The sequence below is a fragment of the Phyllopteryx taeniolatus genome, chromosome 22, assembly GCF_024500385.1.
Source record: "Phyllopteryx taeniolatus isolate TA_2022b chromosome 22, UOR_Ptae_1.2, whole genome shotgun sequence".
Classification (NCBI taxonomy): Eukaryota; Metazoa; Chordata; class Actinopteri; order Syngnathiformes; family Syngnathidae; genus Phyllopteryx; species Phyllopteryx taeniolatus.
Window position 1 is genome coordinate 6,808,390 of NC_084523.1, and position 21,483 is coordinate 6,829,872.

Here is a 21,483-nt window from a genome sequence, read left to right on the forward strand (position 1 = left end):
TCTTTACATCAGGCACTATTGTTCTGTTATGCTTGACGAAACTAGAGGTCAAAGGTAATAATCAATGGGCTTATTTTACATTTTTACAAGCAAAACCTTAAGGATTCTTTTCGAAAGCGAAAAAAATGAAGAAAAAAAAAATGTCCGGAAAAGCCTACTTGAACCTCTGAACTTTATCTGGGGTAAATCAGCGACACTTTCAATGGTGGGCTGACTCACATTTAATATGAATTTGAATTGGGATTGGTTCATTCTGAACTGATCGCCGTTGTAAGACGGTGTGCACACTTGTGCAACCAGATGATTTGTCTTTTTTTCCAATTGAGTTGTACAGGTGATAGGTCACAATAATGATGGGGGGGGGGGGGAAGTTTTGAAATGAGTTATCTTGGTCCCATTTGTTTAAATGAGCAAAACCTTACATTTGGACAGTGGGCGTGTCGACTTTTTTTGCCCACTGTACATGTTAGCTGTCCTCTGCTACAACAGCAAAAGTTGCCTGTGCACAAGAAGACCCGGGGGGATCTAAGTTGGCACATTGTCCTGAATATATCCAACCCCGAAAAGTGAGGGAACATGATGGCATAAAAAAGACTTATGAAGCCGTTTATTCTGGAACCATTTCAAATTTTATATTCTCCTACGCGCTTGCGAATCATTCCACTCTGTTTTACTTCTATTGACTTGATCTCTCCTCTCCTGCTGTCGTAGTAGTAGTCGTGCTTTGAAGATACGATGGCTCCCTTTTTCTCCGACTAGGAGGAAAGGGGGGGGGGGTAAAAAAAAAAAGTTGCCACGTGGTCTCCCGGTATTGCAGCCTTTTACTGTACACAAAAGCGTCCAATTCCAGTCTTGCACTTTTGCCACTTTTGTTCTGGAATTCTTCGCATAAATGCTTCCACCTGTGTGTGTGTGTCTTCTATCACGCTGACATGAGAAGAAATGCGAGGTGGTGAACACGGAGCACGTCTGTGACCGATGAGCTGATGCTTCCCCAGTCTAAATGTTTACAGCGAGACCCTTCGCTGGAATTCATGGCCGGCTATTTATGACTCAAAGATCCTGCCAGAACAATTGTTCCTTGGGTGTGTTTTTGTGTGTGTGTGTGTGTTTGTGTGAGTGTGTGCATTACAGTCAAGGCTCGCACATGAGCGGTAAACGACAAGTCAGTTTGTTACTCATCGGCCACAACAATAGGTACAGCTGCGCAATTGAATGTGATTAGTGTCATCCGCAGTTTTGGGAAGACGACGTTGCAAATTCCCTCGGTTACAATAACAAGTTACCCTGTTGAAAATGTAATGGCAGTGTAAGTATTTCAATGACTTTCTCAAAGTAGTATTGCATTCATATGCATTCATTCAATTTGAATGAATGCATCAACAGGACCCTTGCATCTAAGATGCAGTAATATGTCATTTTTCGCAGAGGATAAAGAATATATGCCTGCGAGTATTGTTATATTATGTGGAGATGTGTTGCTCCACTGTTTGTGTTCAAATGTCTGTTGCTTGAATGTGACACGGATGCTGTCCGTTAGCACGAAGCTGCACTGACTGGTTAGCCGAAGCTGAAACGATGTCGTAGTTTGAAATACGCGCTCGGGTCATGTATGTCAAGGCACCATTGTATTCTATGCTCTTCATTATATAGAGCAGATACACGTCAAATGTGATGTGTAATTCCTTTACAAACATGTTATTACTTCTGACGTTGTTGGATTTACAGCACAGCTCCTCCCTTTCCCCCCTCTTTTTTTTTTTTTCACTCCGCCTGGGATATGTGTGGTCTGGGCAACAGTCATCAAAAAGGCAGCGTGAAGTGTTTTGGTTTTTGGCGTCAGAATATGATCATGGCGAGCGGGAGCGACGAGGGGCACGCTCGGTGACACCCACGTGTACGACCACTGAGTGGCACCAGCATGGCGGTAGAGCATAACTGGGACATATGTTGAGTGGGCGGACAAGCGGAGAGGGCAGGGCAAAGGGGGAACAATGTCCAAAACCACAAACGCCATCTGTAGCACACGCCGCCTCGCCATTCATCCAATTGCAACTGTCATATTGTGTGTCCACGCGTGTGTGTGTGTGTGTGTGTCGCCTGAGCGTGCTGGGACCTCTCCCGGCCACCCCCAGCTAATGAGCTCCATTTAAATCCGGCCCTTGTGATCCTTCCTCTCGCCCAGTTTCTCCGCCCCTGGGGCCGCCGCCTTCACTGGCCTGGAAACGGCGGCGTGGCAGCGGCCATTTTGGCTCATTAGGAACAAGCTGCCAGAGCGCAGCGCGTGCGTCTCGGGGAATCAGGATCAGGCTAATGCATGGCTGGTGACTGTTCAGTGTGTGTAAAATAACTACAGTGCGCATTCACGACTGTGCCTGCGTATGAGGCCGACTTATGGATGAGTCATCATCCAGTAACATTATCATCTCCTCGGTCGCACTTCCAACTCCCTCGTCACCAACATCTCATCTCCATTCCTTCTTATTCATAACTGCATTTTTTATTTTATTTCCCCCCCCCCCATCATCATTTCAATTTCATAATTACAACCCAACTGAGACCCTCAGGCCGACACATGAACTTAAATAACAATTTGATCTCAGAGGATGCGATGTTTAAAGGAAAATGGAACGTTCGAATGCATGAAAACATTTTTATAAGCGCGCTTGATATGGGAAGTTGACACACGCCACTGAATTAATGCCCTTGTTTGACCAATTAGAGCCACGTGTGAATTGAAGTGACTGCAACTGTCATCCCAGACTCGGCTTACTTTTCTGCATCTACTGTAGTTCTAAGTCCGTTCTTTTGAAATGAATCAAGTGGTGCCTTGACATGAGAGTGACCTGACTTAGACGAGTTATTTGAGATACAAGCTGTTATTCTGACTTTTTTTTTTGTTTTTCCCCTTTTGCTTTGACTTTGGCAGTGAACTCAACTCACTTGAAGAAGCAGCAGTTTTCTTCCAAAAAGACGCTTTAAGCTGTTCATTGACACGAATAGTTAAAACTTGCTGTCAAACTAAACATAAAACAAAGAGTATTAAACGTATTGAAAATAAACACGTCGGTTTGTCTTCATAAAGTCTGTTTAGCTTAATGCTAACAAACAATGCAAAATTTTGGTTTGTTTGTATTATACTGCACGCAGGTGGCCAAGGCGCACACACCAGAAGTAGCAGCGCAATGTCCGTTGAAGTGAAGCAAAAAAAAAATGTCCCCCCCAAAAAACCAACTACTTTAATTATTTGCATTCTATTTAATTCTGTCGCTACAAAGTACAATATTATAGGACCTTTAAAACAGCTCTTCAATTTGATCGTATTTGATTGCGTTTGTGGCCTGCTGCGCACTTTGCTGAAAGGAGCCTTTTTCATATCCACTATCTGAGTGTCCCAGATGAAAAGTGCTCTGTAGCCGTTCCCATGGGCCTGCACGTGTCTCCTGATGTGTTGAGTCATAAACCAAACGCACCCTCGGAGACCGAGCCCTCTGCTGCTCAGCTATGAGAGCGCATTCATTAGCGCTTTATGGTGCCGCAGACTCATTGCTTCATCACAACCTTAGGCGTGCACGTGCACCTTTTGGAGGCCCTCGACGTGCACGTTTACGTACGTGTGTGTGCGTACAAGCCGAGATGTGAATGTCGGGTGGCTCCCGTGTGTGCTGTTGCGCCGAAACACGACTCCTCTGGAGATCACTGGCTCCATCCATGCTGTACGTGTGACTCGGTGGTAAAATGGCGTCGCCTTGACTCCACGTTTCTGGTCTGCAGATGAGCATTTTGCTCATGACCTCTCGAAACTGTCATTTGTCTTTTTGCGAATCTTTTCTTCTCGCTGCAGTGGCCCTCGTGCTGCGTTTTGTTTGTGTGTAGCGCAGTCGTCCTCGTTTGCAGGCGGGCCCGAGTGTACATCTGTTTCCTCTTTCCAACGCGAGGAAACTCGGTGGTGGCTCCGCTGCACTTGAATGCAACGCCAGTCTTTCCCTCCTGGCTCGGTCGGATGGAGACGCAAGTCAGAGCCAAGTTTCAATCTGAAATCCTCGTCTTGACATTTTAACTGTGTTGTTTCCAAGAAACCACACATCGGCACATGGATTTACTGTTTATGATTTTTTTTTCATTTTTTATTTTTTGGTACCCCTTTAACACTTGGAAATTCCGATCCTCATCCCTACAGACAAGAAGTACAATACAAGACTTGTTCACCTCTCCCGATAAGTTAATATTTGATTGTGGCCATCTGCATTTGTTCACACAGTATTAAAAAAAACTGCAAAACCTACTATTGCACGTACAAAAACTACTGAACCTGTTTTCCATGAAACGTGGATTGGTAGTACATAATTCAAAGAAGAACCCTTAAAATGTTAAATTTTAGGGTTGAAACGATTCATGGAAAAACCCGAATAATTCCATTACGTTAAAAAAAAAAAAAAAAAAAAAAAAAGTCCTCATGGACTAATGTTACTGCAGACTCACTCACCACTCCATGAAGAAACCAAATGAGGAAAGAGTGCGTAAAAGACCGAGAAGGTCCGAGGTTTGGGTTCATTTCACACTAATATAGCCTAATTCTAAGCCTGGTTCTAAAAATTACAATTCAGACGTCGAGGAGGCAAAGACTTCTCTCCATTCTACAGGGTGCCCTTTTCATAACGACTTTATGATTATTAGGGTCATTTCAAATGCTAATGGCGCTGTTCCATTCTAAATGAGTGTTTGCGGCAGTGCGCGTTATGAAGTCAACTATTTGTCTTGATGTTTAGCCGAGCGTCGGGTCGCCTCGGCAACCCCGCTGCACCCCGGGACGTAGTGAACGTGTTTGTTTAGGCCGAGAACGAGCTGGCAATGAGGCACTGGAAAACCTCCACGCTTTAGTTTCCGTCGACGCGTGTTTCTGCGAAATCAATCGGGGGAATGCAAATACGGCGGCCCTCCGTCATCGGCACCTGTGTGGAGCAAAGCGACGGTAGCTCACATTGTAAGTCTGCTTTGATGCCGCTCGGAGGGTGACGACCTTGACAAGGTCGCAGAGTCCGTTCTACGCGGAGAGAATGTGCGCGATTACTTTAGTGGAGGAGGAAAGGCGTGCGAATGGCGCACGCCGCGTGCCCTTCGCACACGTCGGAGGGCGGACGGGAAGACAAAGATGGAACGGAGGGAACGTGCTGGTGTCGCTATGTTAGCATGTGAGATACAGGATCTGTAACGCTTTCACACTAAAAGTCTGTTTAAACATTTATCTTTTGTACAGTAACCCTCACCAACTTTTTAAACGATATTGGGATATATGAGGTGAGTTTCGATTATAAACGATAGTCGTTTGGTGCAGAAAATTGAAAAGATCGTCCAAAAGTAAGCCAGACTTTGGGAACGGAGAGGTTAAAACTGTGCGGGTGGTGGTATGCATGGTGAGCAGTGCGCCAAGATAGGGTGGGGTCTTGCCATCTCGTGATTTATAAATAAACAGTGAATTTACCTGCAGGAGTAAATTAAATGTAATTAATATTAACATTAAAGAAACCAACTCTAAAATAGAGGGAAAAAAGACAATAAATACATTTATAAAGATTTAAAAATAGGGAGTTGCTTTTCAACCGCTTGGTATGTGGACAAATGTATTGGGACACTTGCTCATGACACCCGTCGTGTCTGTTAGGTTCTTCTGCCTTTGTGGACCTCGGCGTGTTTCAAAGCTCAAAGGCTTACCAGAGTCCAAAGTGTCTCGCGGAGCACTTTTTGCGGCATCATCGATTGTCGTCTTGCAATTAAGTGGCCAGCAGTCCTGGCGCACACGCCGAGCGGGACGGGTAGCGAGACGGCTGCTATCTGGGTTACTCTGGACTCCCATCCCGCCACTGCAGATGAATATTAAGAAGGAGCTATTAATATCTGCCGCCTGTGTGTGCGTGGCGACGTGTGCGCGGGAGGTCATGTTGGCGTGAACAAGCCTTCCGCCTCCTCTTCCTTCACTTTGGACTTTCTCGTGACTTGTTTGTGGTTCTCTTCTCCGCTTCTCACTTGCTTTCGCCTCCGCCTGCCTTCTGCTCGTAATTAGGTCATACTACTTGTAGTATGGACTGTATGTCCGAGCACCTTAGTCACGGTATTGCCTTCATTTTGGCACCAGTTTCATAACTTCAGTAACAGTAATGCAAGCTACTTGAATTAATACTTCTGAATTTTCTATGTATCTCATTAGCTGGTGACCGCCGTACTGAGAAGCCAAAAGAGGAGTTGCACTTCCAGTACAGAATATCTGTATTTATGTCATTGCTGTATGATTTTATATAAAGGGATGGAAGAAGGAATTCGATTGGTGGAGTCAGCTCAGGTCTTTAGAATTTGTAGTGTAAAAAGTCTGCCATCATCTAATACAAAATAAACCACAAAGTGCAGGCCACAGTGAGTTTTCCAATACTGTCATCCATACGTGAGACACACGCACATACCTTCAGCGCTTGACTGTGCGCCACTCATGCATCTGTGATACGTTTGCTGAATAAATCCCCGTGGCGTTCACAAACGAGGCGCGTTAATTTTGCCGTTCACCTCACTCACAGCAAACACGCAACCTGCGTCTCTTTGTCGACGGGGGCAAAACGGGAAGCTTGGGCCTCGATTGTTGCAGACGGGGCGGCCGTTGATTGTGTGCGTGCTTGCGGGAAATTGACAATAGACCGTCAACCGTTCGCCATTAGGAACAAATGCTCAGCTAGTTTAAGCATGTATTGATCTTTGTTTAAATTGCATGCATGGTGCATGCGTGTGTTTGCCATTGTGTACATCTGCAGTGAATGGGTGGTTGTGTGTCTTTCAATGAGTGTGTTTGTGTGAGCGTTCCAAAGAGCTCAGGTGACTTCTTTGGTCCGGAAAATGGCCGCACAGAACATATCCAGGTTTATTTATGTGCACACAAGCGCATTCTGAGCGGTGTTTATGCACACTGCCATGAATCTAAAGGTTGCAAAAGTTGCTTTCTTGTCCCATAATACACCTCTCCACCAAGATTTATGATTATGACCCGGGTGGTTGATGTGCAATCCTCCAAAGTAGCCGTGCAGCTCCAATGTGACACAGTACAACACAGCCAAAAAAACATTTTAAGCACCGTGAAAATCTTTTGCCTTGACTTGAAAATGTGCGATATTAGAGCTGTTTGGTGGCAGTGAAAGGAACTCGCTTCACAACAAGCTCCAAAAAAAGATTCTTCAAGCTGTTCATTGCCACTCCCAGTTAAAGTTTCCTGTCAAACGAAAGAAAACTAAGAAAATGACACATTGTCCATTTAAAACAACCACATAATTGAATGCTAACAAGCAACAGATATTTGAACACAAACAGTGCATGTCGATAGAGAAAATAATAATACTCACATGCATGTATTCTTTATCCACTGCAAAAAAAAATACTACGACAGCTTACTGAGTCACTGACAGTAGTTGTGAAACTCTTCTTCGTTTGTGTCTCTATGGTTGTATTATACTGCCCCCGGTGGCCAAGTAGTGCACATCAGACTGTTTAATTCTTTCCATTCTATTTGATTATGAAATTACTCTGAATTTTTTTTTTTGGGTCTGAAACACAATGGCATTTCCATTCATTTCAATGGGGAAAAACATTTTGCTTTACTTATCTCAAGGCACCCCTCTCTTTCTCTTTCTTTCTCTCTCTCTCTCTCTCTCTCTCTCTCTCTCTCTATATATATATATATATATATATATATATATATATATATATATTTATATATATATATATTTGTTTCTTTGACAATTTTGACACTCAAAAAAGCTTATGAATGTACAATTGTGATAGATCCCATCTGAACAGTCGGCACCGCCCATGTGCGGGTTTTGTCGTCCGCGTCAGATGTCGACGGAGACTAACCGGCGCGGAACAGATCAAGAACAGGCGCTTTTCATTGTGCCCGTGCGAGATGGCACATGAATTGGATAAAAATAGTATCGGCTTTAAAAGCAGTGTTTGCGGTGACAGCGATAATGACGGCATGTCATGCGAAGAACTGAGGAAATGACAATCACACTTTGCTCGCCAAAAGGCTGGAAGAACTCCATTATGCCCCCTCAAGCTTATCATTATTCTTATTATATTTTATTTGCGCTTGAAACAGACTACTTTCTCAGCGGTGTTGACAGTCAGTAGCAAGACAGAACTAGAGAAATGGCGAAAAAAGCGGTAAACGAGAAGGAAATGAGGCTGTGACGGACGTATGGATGGGATGGAGAGGGAGTGAAGGAGATGAAGCATGTGATGGAAGTAAAGCTGTAAGTGTTTGTGATGTTAATTCATATCTGATCAGGTGTCAGCATCAGTTAGTGGACCGATAATGACATCATCGCCGTCCACCCGGTTGGAAACCTGCCGGGACGAGCAGATGGAGGCAGACACACGTCAAGGATACAAGGAGGGAGGTGTCTGTTGGGATCGTCTGATTGGAGCGTTTGAGTTTTCAGTTTTGAACAGCGTTTTGGCTCGGCATTAAATAGCCGACTGGCTGCCGGTTATGCCTGAATGTTGTCATTAACGCTCACTCAAAAATGTCCCGTCTCGTTGCTGTGAAAAGGTTTCCCAGCAGATTTGAATGCATTCTTCCTTGGCAACCGTCGACGAAGTTTTGTGGAAATCAGCTTTGTCTCTCTCGCTAACAAACAGCAACGTAATGTTATGAGTGTGTGTATGCGTGTGTGGTTTGCAAGTGCTCAGCGTTGAAGTGATAGCATCTGTCTGCAGTCTTTATCATTAAATAGATAACAGCTCCACTGACTTATTTTTTTCTCTCTCTCTCTCTCTGTTGGCTTCACTTCCACTTTGGAATACTACTTCTTATCCACTTCCACAGTGTAATGGCTCGTAATGTGGCATTTTCATATCTAGTTTTAACATTTAAATGCTTGAATTAAATCAGAAAATTCCATGCAAAGGTTATACATGGAAGAAAAGAAGATTTTTGAAGCTTTTTTTTTTTTTTTTACACGTAAATGATGTGCGTAATCTGCTGCTGTATGAGCGTTTTTGTGCAATCCTTGTTGGGTTGTCATCGAGTGGGGGGCTGAGAGCATATTATACGTGTCTTTAATCTGGCTAAGCAGGCGGCTCGAAGGATCCGCTCTCGTTTTTATTCACCGCGTCACTTTGCGCAAGTGTAATCTGCTCGAGATTATTGTAATGCCGTCTCGTACTCTGCGGCAAGCGTTCTGCAATTCGCCACACTTGTTTGAAAGTTGCTGCTCTCGCAAACGGAATGAGCATAGATGTTACTGTAATTATAAACCAACAAACAACTGCTACTTTACACACACGGTGCAGCAATGCATACAAACGGAGCACACAGGAAAACTCTGTTTTGTGCTCTTGGTTACGTAGCTACTCTCCTAGTAGACCTAAATTGACTCTAAATTTGAACTTGAAAGTATAAGAAAAATGTTTAACTGATGGAAGTCTTTTTAAGGTGAATGATCGTAAAAATCTGCGATATGAAATACTGTACATGTAAAGATGCAGACAGGATCATCTTAATGTTATAATATTTTCTCCCCGTTTGTGTGTTCCAGGCTCCGACTACTCTCCCCCTCACCCTCTTCCTCGCCCCTCTGCCCCAGGCCTGACCAACGAGCACCCGGGCGTCGGCGACCGTGATGGGAGCGGGGGCGGGGTCAACCACGGCGTAGTGGGAGTGGTGGGTCTGGCCCCGGAACACATCGCCACGCCGGGCGCTGCCCTGAGCTGGCAGGCCGCCATCGACGCCGCCCGCCAGGCCAAGATGATGGGCAACGCGGCCTCGGGCGGCGCCGCGGGGCTGGCGGCGGGAGGGGGCGGGCCCATCTCCACGGCCAGCTCCACACAGCGCAAGAGGCAGCACTACAGCTCCAAGCCCAAGAAGCAGACCACCACCACGGCTACGCGGCCCCCTCGAGCGCTGCTGTGCCTCACGCTCAAGAACCCCATACGCCGGGCCTGCATCAGCATCGTGGAGTGGAAGTATCCTTTCGTGACATAACTCAAACTGTCGCCATGCCGATCGCTCGGATGCTATTTAAAGAGGGCGGCATCCCCCCAATTCTTGCCTGTTGCTCAAAGACAGTCAATCTATTTGTCACCTCGAGCTGAACAAACAACAGGCTACTTCCTGGATCATGGCAGAATTATGCCGTTGTGACTCAGGTGACAACAACAACAAAAAAACACAATAAATTCATCTAAAGAAGGTTTTTAAGAAAATCACATCTTTATATCACGATAGAGGAAAAGAAGAAGAAAAAGAGAGAAACCACTGTACAAGCAAGGTTAAGCTAACGCAACAAACTACAGTGAGCAGTGGGAGAATGATTCCAATTGCCTCCAGGGGTTGAACCGATTAATCGACTTGTCGACGGGTCGACTTTACTACTCCACATCGTCATTTAAAACTTTAAAGTCAACTAGTCACCATTTTGGCATATTCTTTTCTAATCAGCCAAGTTACAGACAATTCTGTCTTTATCGATTAATCGACTGTGGTGCAACTTTTCATCACAACCTCGTTTCCTCTGAAACAAAATAATGCAGTTACAAACTAGACTGGAGGTGTGGATACAAATAAATTCACCTGTGCGCTTTTTTTCAACCAGATCTGCACCAAAATCCAATAAATTCTTCCAGCTTGCCACAAAAAAAGTCTAATCCAAATTGCCTTTGTAATCTTCGCATTAATCCTACAAAACAAACGATATATTTGGAGTCATCTCCGCAATGTAACGCATTGTTCCTCTGCATCTAAATTGGTTCATTAGTTGTAATGCAATCCTGCTAACACACAAACAAACACAGAGATACCTTGGCGGAGGTAAGACATGATTTGATTGCGTTTTTTTAAAAAAATGCAGTGACAGGAGGAAAAGACTTTAAATATATGGAAGAGTGACTCCCGAGCATCTCCTCCTCCTCCACGCCATCAGCTCGCTGGCTTAATCAATCTGTGCGCCCTCTGGCTTTGAAAACACGTGAGCCTCCTCTTCCTCCCCTCTGCTTCCTCTCCCTTTCATCCTGCCGGTCTCTTTCTTTTTGTTTACTCACATGCGGATTAAAAAGCCGCTCTATTCCTCTCGTTCCTCCGTCACACTTCTCTCCCTTCTTGTTCTGGCAGCGTTCATCCTCTCTCCCCAGGGTCCCTCCTCCTACGCTCCATCCATCTTGCCCCCCCTCAATTTAGTATCCCTCTGTCTGTACAATCGCCTTTCTTCATGCAGTTCACCTCGTACTTTTCTTTTAAAGCTCCGTTGTTTGCTTCGTTTTTCCTTCCGGATTAGCGTTGCATCCGAGCGGTCTATTTGTTGCTAAGAGAAGACGGAGCGGGAGGTGGGAAAGGTAAACTTGAGGGATGACAAAGGGATGATAAGTCGCACGTGCATCCGTTGCGCCAAGGTTATCGTCTATTTAAATTGGCGCAATTTATTTGCCATCCCGTTTGGGAAAAGGGTGGCCTTTCAAGAATTGACGTGGCTAATTTCCACGATTATTTTGTCTTTTTCATGTCTTAGCAGTTATAGTAAATTGTGGCAAACAGCAGGCGCTGATGAGCTCGCAGATGATTACCCACAATTCCCGGCATTAATCATGCAAACAACTCAGAAGGAGACGGAGTTGAACAAATAGGATGCGAGAAGCAATAAATCTCCAAATTACACTCAATTTGGAGGTCAATTTGAATTGGACGTCCTTCAAAACTCGTGCCTCGAGAGACTACCGATCCCCACATCTCCCTCGCCGCATCCCGCTGTTACCACGACAACCGGTACTCCCGTCAACGGGTCGACAGGGCTTGTCCGAGCTCACACGCAGATACACATGCGCTCACGTGACTAAATCCGAGTAGAGAACTCAACTTTATTTACATGTAAAAGATAGACACTCACCGGCCACAAAATTAGTTACACCTGTAGTGGTTAGAGAAAAAAAATTACATTTTAGTTGCATGAGTGAGAGGGACAAATTATTAGAAACAGCTCTCAACCATAATAAGCGAACAGTAGAAAAACCAAAGCATTATTTCCCATCGGAAATAATGTAAATCCAATTAATCCGTTCCGGACACCCCAAACTATGACTAATGAACATTTTGCGTCAGTTACCTTTATTAAAGACACTTGGAAGAGTGAGGAGAGGGTAGTGAGGGGAGCTATCTTTAACAAATGGTTCGCACTCTGACCTCACTGTCGCATAGTGTATACAAGGCGTATTCCACGATGCAAGCTTTTCCAACAACTCAAGGCAATAACAACCCTGCGGGTCCGCTCGGCAACAATCAGGCAAAATAGAGCAACATCGGCCTAACACATCCATGTCAAAACACTGGCCTTCAAAATAAAATCACGCAGTATAACACAGTTTCTTTGGCCCTGCGGTGGCTTATTTAGCAGTTGCTCATGAACAATTGTGTGCATGTTTATCGAGTGTGACTGGAAAACTGAATCGTATGAAAAATAGGATATCCGAAAACCGAGGTTCCTCTGTAATGCAGCGTGCAGTGCCTGCAGTTGTACCCAATGAAGTGGCCGCGAGTGTACACTCCAGTGTTGAGCTGAAATAAAAGTTTCATAGCGCTATTGTGAGCATTGTGGGCTGTTCATAAAGCTGAATATGCCTCACAATTGCAGTACGCAATCTGGTTATCACCCTAAAAATGATGTTAAATCCACAAATGTACAGCACAGTAGATAGAATGGGTCAGGACAGATTAGCAGAAAGCCCTTACAGACCGTATTATTTTCATGGCTTGCGATTTCAGCCAAAAATCAGCTGATAAAACTATTCAATTTTCATTTAAAAAGTATTGTAATTTATTTATTTATTTATTTATTTTTTTACCCTTCTCCCTAAACATTTCAGTAGCGAGAAGATTTATTATTGTGTTGATAGAAGCTGACCTCATTATTTTGTTTTTGCCTGTGTTTCAGGGAGCCCGTTTGCGTCTGGGGCGTGCTCTATGAGGCCCCGCTGCAAGGGCCAGTGATTAAGTTTGATGCATTTTGCTCGCAATGATCTTGTGACTTAAGGTCAAGCCTTAATCCAAACATAAACAGAACACTAGAGCAGACATATCTGTCTCTGTCGGCAAGCCCCTCCGAAAACTCTCGAAAATGGGCCGCTCTCTTGCTTTAATCAACAATTTACTATTTATCCTGTCATCAGTCCATCCACGTTTGGGGTTAAAACCATTAAATGTGTTTTAATGGATACAGTAGCAGCAACATGATCCATCACTGAGCCCGCAAAACCAACAAAACCTGGTTTTTATGCACACAAAAAAGTATCTGTGGGGCTTCAGTGGCTTGTCAAACAGTTACCTCGGAGTCCAATAAGTGCGTCCATGAGCGTGGCTTGAACCTTTCGAGACAAAAATTGAAAATAAATGTATTCTTACGATACAGTGGTGCCTTGAAAACAAGTGAAGCAGGAATTTGGGAACACTGTACAGTGAACTCAACTCACTTCACAACAAGCATCAGTTTGGCAGCTAGTGAACCAACCAGCTTCTAGCTGTTTATTTTCACACCCATTTGAAGTTTACTGTTAAACAAAACACGAAACAAAGACAATTGCACGTTGTGTACTTAAAACAACCGCAGAGCTTTGCCTCAGATAAATCGGCTATAATAAATGGGAGAGGTGGAGGGAGAAATTGCGCTGATGAAAGGCAGACCTCTGTCTCTCCTTCACATGCTCTCGCTCACTCGCCCGGCCAAAAATACCGAGGTCACTCCCCTCTCCCAAAAAAAAAAAAGTGTCTTTCCCGCTTTCGTCCAGCCGCATCCTGTCTTCCACGCGACAGCGCCCATATTCGGGCATGCGGTCTCACTCTCGGGCCGCACACACACACACACACACACACACACACACACCAGCGGGACCCATCTATCTTATTGTTAGCAGCTTTAATGTCCTTCCTTGTGAGCCCAAAATGATGTTTTCACAGTTAAGATTGAAGCATTGATCACAGTGACAAACTCCACCTGTTAGAAAACGGGGGGATGCTGGCGTTTAAGAGCGAGTCCGCCCGGGAATCGATGGCGATCTAAGTAAGACGAATGCAGCCGCCGAGGCTCGTGTATTGCACTGCATTATCGTGTATTCCTTAATCCGCCTCCTCCTCTCAGACCGTTCGAGATCATCATCCTGATGACCATTTTCGCTAACTGCGTGGCCTTAGCCGTCTACATCCCCTTCCCCGAGGACGACTCCAACGCCACCAACTCCAATTTGGTGAGTAGCGCTCCCGTTTGAATCGAAATGTTGGAAGGCTTTATTGGAGAAATGCACACTTGACACATTCGCAGTGAATTGGCATCATTTTGCTATCGATTTTGCCGTTAAGCAAGGGAAGTTGTCACACTGCCGCCGCGCATGCGAGCACGTGCGAACAACGGAATGGATGGCGACAGAAAGGAAGTGGCTGTCCTCTGAATAACGCTCATTGTTTGGGCCGCGACAATGGCGGCGCCGGAAACGGAGGCTTTAAGCTTGTATTAAAAAGTCTTGCGATCAAAGTCACAGAATCCTTCTTTGGAAGCGTTCCCAGCCTTCTGTTTGGTCACTTAGCTTGTTCGGATCGAGAATTGCTTCGGCACCCAGCGGACGGTCGTGTACTCTGATGACGTCCTGAAAGTGGCTTGTATCACGGTTGATTTTCCGTTTGGCAAAACTTGACTGCTCGCCACCGCTTGACTGGAGTTTGTGCGTCATTGCTTGTGCGTGTGTGTGGCTGCTAATCCCTGTGAGGCCGCGTAACATCTGTCACACTGTCGTCCTTTCGTTCTGTCGAAGAACGCCGTTGTCACGGTGGGCGTGAGACATTTTGTGCCCTCGGAAATCAGTAGAAAGCAACCATTTTCTTGAAATCAATTAAATGTCTGACAGTTAGAACATATAACTCTTCGAGGCAAGGTGGCACACGTTGTTTGGCATAACAGTCCAGTTATTAATATTAGGGATGTGCGCGTCAATACTGAAATGTCAATGCCGCAGATACCAGATCTGTATGCTCTAAAATCCATTGTCAAATCAAAATATCGATACTTTTGATACTTCCGTCATTAGAAGTAATGTATATCATTAACAGGAACACAATGGAGATCTTGTCTAAATCGTACTTGGTCAGGTGAAGCTACTTTTTTCTCCCTCCAGGTTAAGTCATACACACATACACATAGTTATAGCTGCATGAATTCTATAAAAAAAAAAAAAAAAAAAATTCATTCACATCAGGTTCCCGAAAGAATTGATCATTGAAAGTGGACTACAGAGACGAGGTGTCATTAAATTCGCAGTTTTATTTGTTAAATGGCTATATAAAAATGCAATTATTGACAAACCTGCGCAATTATTCTCACATTTATTTATCTCATTACATATTTACTGGCAATTTTGATTTGAGTCACCCAGTGTTTTTTAGTGCTACCATAATACACTCCAGAATAAAAAAAATTATCATTCTTAAACAATTAAGCTTTCCTAAAGAAGCTATAGTTTGAAAGACACTCCTTTTTTTCTGATTGACCAAGCACATTAGGTGTATTTTAAGTATCACTATCAGATCGGTATCACCGAAACTATCTTGAGTTTCACTCACTATCGGATCGGAAACGAAATCGGCGCTATGGAAGTACAAAATGTGTGGCAATAACATGTTGTGAAACGGTCTGCGAGAGTTTGGTCATCTGAAATGCTGAGCATATGATGGGATTGCCAGATACCATGCAAATCCAATATGTCCCCTGTGAACCGCATACGGGGTGACATCATAGCGATCTGATTGGTCGTGCTGTGACTTCATCAGCAGCAGCTTTTCCGTCCAGATTTGACTTTTTCGGCTGTTGGCAATTGTATCTGCTGCAGAATAACAGTAAGGGGCATATTTTTGACACTTTTAGCATAAATGAGTGATGATTATTGATGTAAGGAGCGGACAGACGGTGTGAGTCAGTGGAAAAGTACATTTCGACTCAAGTCGGACAGCTGTTGTCTACGCCTTCCCCTCGTTACAATACACGCGTACATTATTATTGTTCGTTTGACGCCCTCTCGTCACATTATGAAGATTTGACCGTGCGAGGCATTTGTTGGCTTCTGTGACCGTTTCAATTCTTTCCATGTGTATTTTCCCACCTCTGAGTCGTGTCAGAAATGTGTACATGTAATATGATGTTTATAGCTGCATGGATTCAAAGTATAGACACTATTAAAACAAAAGTGATACTTGACAAAAAAACAATGAGTTGTTTTCAATACTTTTGCCTAGCACATTTAGATTATGTTGTACTGTAACATTATTAGATACTGTAAGTAGACAGAAAAGTTGGACACACGCACACACACAGAGTTTACATAACTTATGTAATTCCGCAGATCTGTCGTATCGCTTCCAGTACCAGCTTTCTATTTCCGTCACGCATCCCATAATGAGCCGCCCCGTCTCCTTGACGACGCGGCCAATAATAGCAGCGAGAGGAGAGGGAGGTTGTCATGGATATGGTAACCAAAGCGATGCGCCTCGCACGTCCTCGCTTTGCAGAGACGGAGGAGACAAAAATGTGCAAAAGTCTCTCCTGCTCACTCTCATTGGTGGTAATTATTCTTTTAATTAAAACTTCATTGCACGCAGAGACATTAACATCAGCCCAACCGGTATTAGACGATAAATACCGACCGAATCCATGCATCGGCAAACAAACGTGTCGCTCGTTAAATTGTAAACTGTAATCGCGTGATATAATATGCGGCAGTAAAACTTTTACTGCTGCCAAAGTATTTATTTGTATGCATTAGCAAAACACACACGCGCGCAAACGCACTACGCACTACGGGGGGTGACTCAGGGGGGTAGTGGGCGGAGCTAAGCAATTCTGCAAGACTGTGTCACACTGCATGGATGACTCACTGATGGCACAAACACATTAAATAGCAATAAGTCCTTTTAGAAATGCGTGTGAGTTGACACACACACAAAGAGTTAATTCTGGGCTGTTGTTCAAAGCTTAGCAGGATTAGCCACTTGACGAAACAAAATAGATCATTTCATATTTTTAGAATCTGCAGGCAAAGCGCTCCATCCTTTAAGCAGAGAAAGTACACTTTTGTGTTACAACTGACGGATTACTATTAATTTGAAGCGCCGCTAAGCCAGGCAAGAGGTGGAAAAAAAAGATGCTTTTTTTTTGGGTTCCGTTTGAGCATGTAAACAATCCCAGTTGTGCAATTTGAGGTCATGTAGTCAATTATAATCGCATCTGAAAGTGCTGGAACGCCTGAGTCATGAGGGGTTCCTGTATTTAGTGACTGAACAGCAAGGATAATAAAAGTATGTAACGCCATCCAAGCTCAACTCCAATGATCTCTTCGCAGAAGTGAATTTTAATGTCGGTCATTTGAGAATATTTGTGCAAAACGTTCAGCAGAAGATGTTTTTTGTTTTTTTTTAACCTCCTTTGCATCTTGAAGCCATCAGCGTCTTGGCGGGCATGCAACACGTGCGGAGAAACAGGCCCACAATCCCTCGGCACAATGCTGCCATTGCATTGTGTTAACTAGCTGGCACAAAGCCTCGCCTTGCCCGTTGCCAAGGCGACAATTTAGATGACATTGTAGTTTATATCAATATTTCAATACATGGGTGAGAGGCGGGTCAAGCATATGATGTACAAACAGGAAATTCTCTGTATCAAAAAACAAAACAAAAAACAAAAAACGTAACCACCAATTGGAGACAGCTTGGACGCGTGGGTGTGATTTGATGAGGACAATACAAAAAACTGGAGCGTCTATCTTTTCCGCTCTGTGGCTTCTGCGCAGGAAGCCCCTCATTTGCATGTCTAGGAAAACACACGGGTCAAGACGTACTTCATCAAACCGGCTGCACGGTGCAAATTGGGAGGTGACACAAGCCAATGGTTGCTTGTGACAGTCAGCGGAGGGGACATTAACCCTTCAAGCAACGGATTGAACACAAACTGCGCAGCAGCACATGCAGAAAGACAATATAACTACTCACGGTCATATATTTTATATCCTCTGTGAAGAATGACTAATATTAATGCCGTACTGATGAGCTGTGAGGAGTTAGGATGTGTCCTATACTGCCCCCATGTGGCCAAGGTGGGCAGTATAACCCAAAAGAGCAACCCAATGGCCATTCAATGGAATTATGTCATTACTGTAGGTTATTATATAAGGTACACTATTATGGAATGCTATTTTTCCTCATTAAAATACACATTACAACAAGTCAGCAACTTTCTTGGGTTGGGGGCATTTGGCATTACAGGCCAGATACAGGCTTTATCACGAAACAAAATAAACTCGTATCTCAAAGCATGACTTTTTTTTTTTTACATATAAGGCAATCCCATTTTTTTACTTTAATTTTTTTTATCTTTGCTGCAGCTCTTGTTTTGGCTCTCATTAGATTGTGCTGTTGTACCTAATGTTGTAGCTTGGATCAGTTCTGTACATATTGATATTGAGTGAGGGAACAAGACGCTCGTGAGCTGAAGTAGCCCGCTCGAAAGCTGTGTTACTACATTGTGTGAGTCTGACTCTGCACTTTTTTTCTGCCTCTCACACGCTATAGCGCGTACATTAAACTGCGGTTTGATTTATCAGGCATACAAGAGGCTCTGACATCTCAGGATGGCGCGCGCCATCATGCTGAATAATCACTAATGCGATAGCGGCTCGGCTACGGAAGCGAGATGAGAACACCGCAACGCCGCCAGGTCCCACTTTTGCATCTGTAAAAAAAAAAAAAAAAAAAAACATACAACTTCTATTTTTAAACCGGGAAGTTGGCTGGAATTTCAGAAATGTTCACGCAAGTTTCCTGCGCGTTGTTCCGGTAATTAAAGTCACTTTGCTTAGACTTGGTGGAAGTAGCGGCAGAGGCAGACAACGCACAATGATGAACGAGCAGGAAAAAAAAGAAGCGCGTCACTAATGTTTCCTGCTAAAATATTTAGATGAGTGCTGCACGATGCGTCACCCTGTCCCATGCTGACACGGAGGCGCGCCCGCCCCAAAATCCCTACCGAAAGAGGCACGCAGGAGCCGGGGGCCGCATTTTAGCATGCTGAACTTCCTGTTCACACACTCCTCTGACTCAGAATAACTTAATAATTTAGGGTAGGGAATTGCAGGCGAGAGCGCATCGGCAAATCTGAAAATTGAGCATGTTTGGGGGAAAAAAAATAAGCCCGATAAACAACCAGATTAATTCCAACCCAACTAGTGTACTGACCTGAACGAGCTACTGCACTGTACTGTGCAAGTTTGAAGCCTCCTTTTCTTTACTGTCCTTGACAGTTTTTTTTTTAATCATTCAGATTTGGCAGGGCTGTTAACAACACCCTTCTCCGTGGCGTGTCAAGTTTGCATATATATTTTCATTTACAGGGACTTCAAGTACAAGCTAAAAACTCCAGATTCTGCAATGTACTTAAGTGTGAAAGTAAAAATGATTTTTTTCACTGTCAATTATTTGCAGTCGGGCCCAACCGATGAATCAGCTGATATTCGCTGTTTTCCAATTGGCAAATTTTTATGGGTTTTTTTTGCAGTTTTTTTTCTACCTGTAATTCATATCTTTATTGCTTGAGGCGACCCCCATATATTTTCTAAATTAATCGGCTGATAAGTCGGTTTTCTGAATTTTATTCAAATATCGGCATTGGCCTAAAAAGAAATCCATATTGTTCAGGCCCCGATTGTTACTTCTCACCACTGTTAGTTGCCTCCTGCTTTTAAACGTGTCCATGCTTGTATTTCTCAGCCACGAAAGCTGAAGTTGCTCAGTTAAAGTTCTGCATTTCAACGTGAAGAATTTTAGCTCTGAGCCTCAGGCGTTCCGCCTTTTTCCCTGTTGTTAAATTGAATTTAACGCATATTGCTCACATACAATTTCACCCTGTTGCGTTGAATATTTTTCTACAAATCTAAAATGAAAAGACCCGCGAGCTCTCACGTGTCGGCCGCCAGACGCTAACAACTTCAGCGTTCCTTTCATCCACGCCGCCACAGCTCGGACTCGGAGTATAAAACGTTAACAACCGCAGTCAGCGAGGAGGAGGAGCTTGAGTCACCTCGCGACATGTGCAACTTGTGGAGTGCAGCGAGGGGACTGACTGCATTAGAGGAATCCAGTTTGATTTTGAGGTGAGAGGAGGAATGACAGCTGCTGAAAATGAGGCGGTAAACGCTCGTGCGTGGCTGTAAATTCCACACGCCGATCCAGCTTGAGAGTTTCTGGAAACATCTGCATCAGAAAAATGGGATTTCAAAAGTAATTATTCATTTAAAGAAGGGAATGTATCTGTTTTCGCAAACACTGTCAGTATAGTGCAGCAAAATCAACTAGGGGAAAAAAAACACCTACACGCCAAAAAGATTGCTGGCAATGAAAATGCATTGTGGGTTTCCAGTTGACTTATGACTCATCTACAACCATTTGTTTCACTTCAACTATTTTATTTCTATGTACGGGTAAAAGTCTCTCTCTCTTACTCTCTCTCTCTCTCATCGGTAAAATAAAAAATGGCTGCACAGGTTTGCGTCAAGCTTGACAGAAAATGTGCAAGGTGTGTGTGTGCGTGGGTGTGTGTGTGTGTGTGTGACAAGAGGCAGAAAGTAAGTCGGACCATGAAGTAAAATCCCGTCTGTTGGGAAACTATTTATGACCGCCGGCCTGACAGGAGATATGTCAAGCGGACTGACAGTAAATGGAAGCTGATGGAGCAACACACACACACACACACACGCACGCACACACACACACACAGTAACTAAACACACAGGTCAATGCACATCCAAGAGACGCAGACAAGCAGCATGCTGTCACACAGAGCCAAGCACTCTTAATCTATTGTATATGTGATGCCCATGAAACTACCTCACAGGTGCATCTGAATGTGTGTAAATGGGTTATTACAGTTTTTTTTTTTTTTTTTTTGTCCAACCCTCCAGTACAATTCATGGCGTTGCGAAGTAAAGACAGAAGACCATCAGTTCAGGTCACTTGATTAAATACAAATAAGTAGTTGAGATAATGTTGTCAGAGTGCAGTATTGTGTTTTTGTGGCATCATGTGTAAAATCCACTGTAATTAGGAGAAAAATTACACTTTCAGCTTTACTTTTACGTTTACAAAAATGTTAACCTTGCAGAAGGTTTCGACTGAGCTGAGTGAGTGGATAAATATTCGCAATAAACACGCCATGACAGGAGTACAACCTCACTCAAGTGGGCTGCTTTCAATTAACCGGGTGGGTTTTCCACCAGAGAGCTTTAACGTCGCTATCAGACATATTGAACAGCCATCATGGCGGCGGCGTGAGAGACCACGCAGAGAGCGCCGTTTGGACGGCGGCCCAGACAGATGGAGCCTGACGCGAGGATAGGGCGAGAACGTAGCCCGGAGGACAGGACAGGCGAAACGGA

General features: G+C 44.1%; 1 protein-coding gene across 1 annotated transcript in view; it reads left to right on the forward strand.

The window, feature by feature from the left end:
* cacna1c (calcium channel, voltage-dependent, L type, alpha 1C subunit) overlaps positions 1-21,483 on the forward strand; it is a 112,378-nt gene that overhangs the window by 30,262 nt on the left and 60,633 nt on the right. Inside the window, exons 4-5 of the mRNA XM_061762128.1 lie at positions 9,576-10,002; positions 14,157-14,262. Of these exons, the coding sequence (XP_061618112.1) occupies positions 9,576-10,002; positions 14,157-14,262 (533 nt within the window). The remainder of the gene's footprint in view (positions 1-9,575; positions 10,003-14,156; positions 14,263-21,483) is intronic.